The sequence below is a fragment of the Dendropsophus ebraccatus genome, chromosome 10 (genome assembly GCF_027789765.1).
Source record: "Dendropsophus ebraccatus isolate aDenEbr1 chromosome 10, aDenEbr1.pat, whole genome shotgun sequence".
Classification (NCBI taxonomy): domain Eukaryota; kingdom Metazoa; phylum Chordata; class Amphibia; order Anura; family Hylidae; genus Dendropsophus; species Dendropsophus ebraccatus.
This window is the reverse complement of record NC_091463.1, coordinates 90,639,267-90,647,741: the sequence shown is the minus strand read 5'-3', so window position 1 is coordinate 90,647,741 and position 8,475 is coordinate 90,639,267. Positions and strand designations below refer to the sequence as shown.

General features: G+C 38.5%; 1 protein-coding gene across 1 annotated transcript; it reads left to right on the top strand.

Moving 5' to 3' along the window:
* Nucleotides 1-2,974: 2,974 nt before the first annotated feature.
* Nucleotides 2,975-3,898, top strand: LOC138766560 (olfactory receptor 5B12-like). The gene has a single exon (XM_069944150.1). It carries the CDS (start codon nucleotides 2,975-2,977, stop codon nucleotides 3,896-3,898), a length of 924 nt encoding a protein of 307 aa, XP_069800251.1.
* Nucleotides 3,899-8,475: the final 4,577 nt, after the last annotated feature.

Genomic DNA, 8,475 nt, shown 5'->3' with positions numbered 1-8,475 from the left:
CAATATGAGGACCACAATACTGACTGAAATATATGTAGTGTGAACCCAGCCTAACTGTGTAGGCACTGGACAGCTGAATAATGGGAGTGCCAAGTGTAGGCACCTTGACCATCAGTGACTGATTAGCTGCCCTGCTATCAATGAAAGCTTAATATTTTATTCCCTAGAGGTCTAATGTAAGAAATGGGGTCTATACATGGTGGTGTAGATTAAATTAAAGGGTTAAATGGAATTTTTCAATATTAAAACTTCTCCCTTTTCCACAGATGTTGGAGTGGTGAAGGTCTGAATCCACCAATCACAAACTCGGCCTTCCCCAGGAGTCCTTCTCAGTTTGCCTGACTGTCATTTCATTCAAATAGGTGGCTGTATAGTGATCCTATGATCATTGATGGCTGCGATGGTCTCTTTTTAGCCTCCTTCCTGCCTGCCACTCATTATAAGAGATTATTAGTCTGGACTGTGTGACCATGGATTAACCGAGTATTCCGACCAATTACTATAGAAGTGAAAGGGGGGGGGGGGGCTGTTGCTGTTGTGCACTTGATAACATGATTTTTTTAATAAGATTTTTTTTTTGCGTACCCAAAGTATTACGATATTGCTTTTAGTCAAAAAGAAAAAGTTAAAATGAAGATGAGTTCTCCTCACCTACGCTGAAAACGATAAATGTAATTATTTCTCTGTACGTAATAACATGACAATTCAGTTGGGATTATCTATTAATAAGAACATGACCGGTTCATCTTGGACCCTGGGGACTTAATTATCTTTATTAACCTGAAGTATATACAGTATATATATAATCTCACATGTATCCTGGTGAAGAGTGACTGATGACAGATAATGTACCACCGCTTCTACCATCTGGACCCCTTTGTTGGATCTGGACTGCGAGTTCCTGCTGTACAGTAAGTAGCCCACAGTAACCTACCTGAGAAGATGGTACTATGTACAGGCTTTATTACCTTTGTAAGTTAATGTATTAGGTGGGATAACGTCATATTTTTTACGTTTTAACCTCCATAACTTTAGGTGCCTCTTAACTTTTACAAATGAACATAAATTAATAAATAACGATGAAATAAAATGATAATTTTTTTTAGAATGTTAGGAATTAAAAACCAATAAAGTTTTGTATGTAAAGAAAAAAAATGACATCTAGTTTTTATATAATAATAAAAGTAAAAAAATGTTGAAAATAAAAAAAAAATCCAGATATTTTTTTTTTTTAAAGCAAAATAATAAAATAAAAAATAAAAAATAACAGAATTGTAATTTTCTAAACATGCTTTATATGATTGAGGGCAACAAATGTAAGATGTAATTATTGTTTATATAAAATATGTAAAAAAAAAACAATAATCCTTATGAAATTGTAATAATTACTGCAATACAAATTTTATCATGATAAAAGTAAAAATTTTAAATAACAAAATATAATAAAAGTAATATCCTAACAAAATGATAAAGTAAATATCATTATTACTATTATCATTTGTGTGATAATTATTTACTATATTTTTAGTATTTATTTTTTGGTTACCATTACTATAATCATGATCAATATAAAATTTTTAAATCAGTTTTCTATAATCATAATAATTAATATTATTGTAAAATTTAAAACCTTTAAAAAATATATATATTTTGAAATTTATTTTAAGCCTTTTTAAAAAATGTAAGGAAGCACTCCTGCCCCTCTGTCTTTTGCCTCAAACCCCTTTCTCATAGTCTGTAAGCTCTGACGAGCAGGGCTCCCACTCCTATGGAATCTGTTGGTGCTGGATAAATAAAAATTATATAAAATTATTATTATTATTATTATTATTATTATTATTATTATTATTATTAATAAATTAGGGAGGAATACATTTGTTAAAGGACGGAATAAATTAATGAACTAAAAATTAAAAAAATTATGTGTTTCGAAAACATATTTTTAATTTCCCTATTTATGTTGCCTTAACCCTTTGGCGACATGATATATATACTGAGGTCACAAAACTACAAAAAAACTAAAAAACTCACATCTACAGCAGAGTTTAGGAGCTGTTCCTCAGCCATCAGTAGTTGTCAGACACACTGCTACAGTACCTGGCCATTTTACTCCTTAGATGCCATGGTCAATAATTACCACAGAGTTTATCTGTAGGCTCTGACACTCAGACTTTATGTGATGCTATGACATTATGCCAATGGATAATCACAGCTCTCAAAATTTACAATCTGATTTAAGAAATGCAAAAAATAACTCACAAGAGAAGTGTAGGAGGCTCCTCAAGAACCTGTAGTTTACCTATGAAACTTTTAGGCCTGAGTGTGTCCATAAGGTTGTAAACGGTAGGACTAAAAAATTTGTGTTCATCTAGACAATGTCTAAGGCAGCATGCGTTCTCTTGGAGTACACTGCTGGTGATTTGCATGTTCTAGTTTATTGGGGTTTGGTGTAAAGGGATGGTATTTTGAGAAGTAAATGTAGAAGGCTCCTCAAGAACCTGTAGTTGACCTATGAAACTTTTAGGCCTGAGTGTTTCCATCAGGTTGCAATCTGTAGGACTGAGAGGTGTTGTTCATCGGGACAGTCGGATTGGAGACCCGAGTGGTTGTCCTTTGCTTTCCTACTTTTGGGCCTACGGAGGGGGCAACCGCTCCACATAGTTGAACCTGGAGGTATTACAGGGAGCAGACAATGGTCAGTTGGTAGTCAGAGCCTAGAACAGTGGTTGGCGACTGAAACCTAAGCAGTGTTGCTTACCAGGATTATAAGTAAACCCTAATCATTTCACTTTCACAAAAGTAAAGTATTGTAAAGTCCATCCATACTTAAAAGAGAAATCCACAAACCGCTTGAACACCACATTACATTTACCCATATACCAAGGTGCAGTATGAAGATCACCATCCACATTGAGGAAACAATTTACTATCTGTGTAATTTATCTTTTCAGATTAAAATTGATGATATAACGATATGAATGAGACCGTCATTGAATATTTCATCATTAAAGGAATCTCAGATGTCCCTGAATTACAGGTTACCATATTCGTTGTAGTATTGCTGATTTATCTCATCACCCTTGGAGGAAATATGGTTATTCTCATCCTAATCTTCATGGACTCTCATCTTCACTCACCAATGTACTTTTTCTTAGCTAACCTGTCCGTTGTAGACATGGCATCCACCACCACCAGTCTTCATAAGATCCTTTTAAGTTTTATTACTGGGGATAAGACGGTTCCATTTCTTGGGTGCATGACTCAGTCCTTTATGTCCGGATCCTTCACAGTCCATGAGTTGTTCATACTGACGGCTATGAGCTATGATCGATATGTGGCCATCTGCAAACCTCTGAACTATCATCTGGTCATGAACCATAGAACATGTGCCCTGTTGGCTTCTTCATGCTGGATCTTGGGCTTTCTCTTTGTTAGTCCTCTTGTTGGGATATTATCAAGTTTTTCATGCTATACGTCCATCGAAATCAACCACTTTCTTTGTGATATTGTTCCATTGCTGAACATCACCTGCAGTAACACCTCCATTTTGAACATGCTATTTTTCATTGAAGGGTTGTTTCTGTTCACTATTGCCCCATTTCTTTTTACCTTTGCCCCTTATATTTTTATAATAGTTACAATACTGAAGATCCGTACCAGTAATGGTAGACGTAAGGCCTTCTATACCTGCTCCTCGCACCTCACCGTGGTCATCCTCCTCTATACCCTTCTTATTAGTCAGTATTTGGTGCCAAGTTCATCGAGCAATGTTGACTCCAAAAAACTTTACGCTCTGTTTAATATGGCTGCCGTACCTCTACTAAACCCTGTGATTTATAGCTTAAAAAATAAAGATGTGAAGGCGGCTCTAAAGAGGAGGTTTAGACAGAAGCTGTGAAAGGGGCGCAAAAATGTTGTACAAGACTTTTCCTTACAAAACCTGCCTTGCCGCTGAATACACTGCAAAGTAAAAGGCCAAAGCCCTCATGGTCCAAAGGCTTGTAAGACTTCTTTTCAGGGATAGGTGAAACAGGAGATATGTTCATGGATGTTTTAGTGACATTGAAACACTTAAAGTGACACTGTCACCCCCTTTTTGCATTATGACTTCTCTACATAGGTGTAAAGGGTACATTTTGCAATTTTCAAACCTTATTTTATATCATACGTCGTGCTGCTTGTTCCAGTAAAAAGTGATCTTTTATCATCTGAGGATTGTGCTACCTGGGCAAGGCTTCACGGTCGCAGCATCACTTAGCCCCACCCACATCACCATGTAGCCCCACCTCCTCAGTGATGTCATCAACACATAGTCCCCACCCCTCAGCAGCCATTGGAAGGGACGGCCTAAAGATCTAGGCCCCACCCTCACTAGGTTTTCCCACACCAATGGCCACTGAGAGTGTGGGGCCTATGCGCCGATTACGTCACGAATCCCAGTCCAGGTAGCACAATCCGCAGATGATAAAAGACTTCACTGATAAAAGATCACTTTTTACTAGAACAAGCACCATGACGTATGATATAAAATAAGATATGAAAACTGCAAAATTGGTTCCGTAGTAGGGGTCCGCCATAAACTGATCCTAATACTATGGTATCATCTTTACTTTGACTCATACAAAGCAATTGTTAAACATTTCTGTAAATACAAGGTTATTATTGAAATCTGCATCCATAGTGAAGAATTGTATATCATAATACTTGGCCAATTATCATTGAATATATGATTAAGTAATGTGTAATAAATAAACATATCAGATTTACCATTTACAATTATTTTAGCTAACAATGGTTGATTATCAAGAAGTCATAGAATAATACATATAGCTAAGACATCTGTGAGCTCTATACACACAAAAGGGAGGCACATGTTAGAGGTGGCAATGCCCACTCCATTGTAGGTTCGAATACTTAAAGGAAACTTAGGGCCGTATAATACGTCCCAATTAGCAGGGTAAATGATCTTACAGAGCCTATTACACAGCTCAATTATCGTGTGGTAAGGGCTGCACGGGCATCTTTAGCAATGTCCGTGCAGCCCTTGCTTTATGGTAAAAATAATAAAGATTGTACTTACCGGTACAGGCTCCCCCAATGTCCTGTTACCTTTTTTTGATTGGCTGTGACTGCCTCTGAAGCTTTTGAAGCTGTCTTTGGAGTTAAATTCCACTAAGTCAATCACTGGCCATGGCACTGTCCTGTTTCGGCCAGTGATTGGTTAAGACAGCTTCAACAGTTGCTGTGGGAAGTGGGGGAGCCTGGACAGGTAAGTATAAGTATATTCTTTGTTATTTTAGTTACACTGTCATTAGCCATCGTCCGCACATCAATATTACCTGTAGCCAGTGTCTGATGATTTTTAAACCTGTTGAAAGACAATGATCAGACGATAATTTGTCTTTATTGTCTGTGTTACACAGAGCGATATGAGCCAGAATCATCCTGATGTGGCTGATCATTCTGTAGAGTAGGGTACTTAGTGCCCCTTAGGATGATCAGTGGCTCATTAGACTGAAGATGACTAAATCCTTCAATAACTGTTGGTTGACAGTTATCGCTTTAGCCCTCCATTTACGCATAAATAAGGAACATTCATGTGTTCCCTATGGGGTGGGAAGGGGCAGGTGTAAGCAGACTGCTCTGAGACCAGCTTATTCCTCTGAGAATGAAAGGACTGTGTAAGGGCCCTATTCCACAGTAACGATAATCGGCCCGAATTGGCCCTATTCGGCCGATTATCTCTCTGTAAAATGATAACGATCAGCTGATGATAGTGTCATCGGCTGATCGTTCATTTAGGGCCAGACCTAAAATCATAATTCCCCCACGGCGCATCGCTACGGTTAAATAGTGGTGCATGGCGGCCGACCGACGATTTGAGAAGCAGCAGCATACATTACCTGTCAGGTCTTCTGCTCCGCTCCGTCCTCCTCCCCAGGTCCGGCGCGCTCTAGCTTCAGAATGGCCTGTCAGCTGACGGAGCGCTCAGCCAATCACAGGCCGGTACCCCCCATTCCTGTGATTGGCTGAGTGGCCTGTCAGCTGACAGGCCATTCTGAAGCTAGAGCACGCCGGACCCGGGGAGGAGACGGAGCGGAGCAGAAGACCTGACAGGGCCGTGGAATAGACCCGGTAAACGAGCGTCGATCTAGCAGATCGGCGCTCGTTTACATCGTTGATCGGGCCCTCCTCGGCCCGTGAAATAATACCCTAAATCCATCACGTCCGACCCTTCTCTCTACTGACTTCATCTATTGGTGGAGAACCCTCATACATCTTATAATGTCGATGTACGGTTGGATTTAGATTCAGCTGACAGATTTAAATGTAGAGCACCAAGGAGCCATAGATAATGGTAGTCTTGTAACTGCCAACAAGTGCTAAAGGGTCTCCGAAAACTAAATTATATGACATTCCTTCTGGGTCATAAAGTACAGACAAGCTGGATCCACCCAAAGATACTTTGTTTTTTGAGTCTCTGCTCCTGCATCACATCTAGTCTAGCAAATGTACTGAGTAAAAGCTACAGTGCATAAATCTTCATTGCTAACCTCCAGCCCACTCAGTGTCTAGGTGCTAAGAACTTGTACTCCAAAACCTAATTCTGTGATTAAAAATGTGCCTGTTGTGGCAGAAATCTGGCAGAAATGACCTTGCATGACACACATGAAATCATAGCTCCCCCAAAACATCATCGTCTGATGAAATAAGGGGGGACAACATCACCGTCATTGTTAGTGCAGACCCTTCATCACTGTGCCAGCCTAGAGAACTGTACAGTCGCATCAAATCCAGAAAAATTGTAATGAAAAGCGATCAAAAAGTCGCATATATGCAAACAAGGTACCGATAGAAAGTGCACATCATGGCGCAAAAAATTACACTTCAATCAGCCCCATAGACCAAAGAATAAAAGCGTTTTAAGCATGGGAATAGAGTGATTTTAAGGAACGTTTTATTTTTTTAAAAGCCATCAAATAATATAAAAGTTATGCAAATTGCATATCGGTTTAATTGTACCAACTTGAGAAAAATGTATAACATGCCAGTTTTTTCCATAGGACGAATGGCATAAAAACTAAGGCCCCCCCCCCACACACACACAAAGAAAAGAAGAATTGGTTTTTTTTTTCAATTTAACCGCGCATATAATTTTTTCTGGTTTCGCAGCATATTTTATGCAAAAATTAAGTCTGCCATTGCAAAGTACAATTAGTGACGCTAAAAAAAAAGAGGGGGCTCATGTGGGTTTCTAGGTGAAAAAATGCGAGTGCTATAGCCTTTTAAACATAAGGAGGAAAAAAAACGAAAACGCTAAATCGAAAATTGTCTCCGTCCTTAAGACGCTGGTACTATTGATTTCTGCAAAAAAAAAAAAAAAAAAGACAGTGATGGTAATAATAATCAGGTACTTATCAAGATATTTGGTAACACTTACAATGCTTTATGTAAACCAATTATTTTTGCCAATTAAAGTGCATTGGGGCAGCTGCCGAGACTCTAAAAATCCCATTAGATTAATTATTGCAGGCACACAGTATTATATATACCTGTGACGGCACCAAGCTCTATATGCTCTATACAAAAAGAGCACATCACATCTGGCTATCACCACATTACCCTGTTCTGCTAGATTGATTCTTACTTGTAAGAACATTAGTTTAGTGTTATTCTATCTCCTAATGAATTTGTTTACACCCATAGAACTATGTGCTGTATAGTTCTATAGTTCTGTGGTTATTACAGCGTCTATAATAAGTTTTATATCATGGAACGTAGACACCTATTACTCTGAAAGTTCTTAACTCTTCATTGGTTGCATTAATAGTTAATATTACATCCTATAATTATACTTTACTCTTATCATTACTTTGGTGTATACTAAATACATAGTGAACAGTGGAGGTAAGGTTGATTAGATACAAACTCCTGAATTCATTGGGTCAACCTGACCAGGTAAGAAGAGAAAGTGTATATACTCTAATATACTCGCAATATACTCTATATGATCAAGGCTTTGTGAATGACACCCCATTGCAAAGCCATAGGCATTGATATACAGTTGGGTTCCCCTTTGCACGGTAAGAGCCTCCCCTATTCAGGGAAGGATTTGGGGACAATTTTGGAGCGTGGTGGTTAAAATTGGTTTCCATTAAGCCAAAAGAGGTTAAACACAGTTGGGCAAAAAATTCAACTCTCAGATAGTGTTCCAGTTCTTCTCAGAAAATATATGGGGTTTTGAGTTTGTTGGTCTTTGCAGTCACTTCTCCACTCTAAGCTTGACTAGTCACGTCTTTATAGTCCTCTGCCTATGTACAGGGGTGCAGTAATACTGCCACAGGAAATGGATCTATGAGTTCCATATCTACTGTAAGAACCTCCAGGCTGCCACCATGGTCTGATAAGAACTTTCCTAATTTATGTATGTGTATGATAAGGTCCATTTCCAGGAAACACAGTCTCATGACAAAT

Coding starts and splice junctions, on each gene's coding strand:
- LOC138766560 (XM_069944150.1), top strand. CDS start 2,975: ATGAATGAGACCGTCATTGAATATTTCATCATTAAAGGAATCTCAGAT.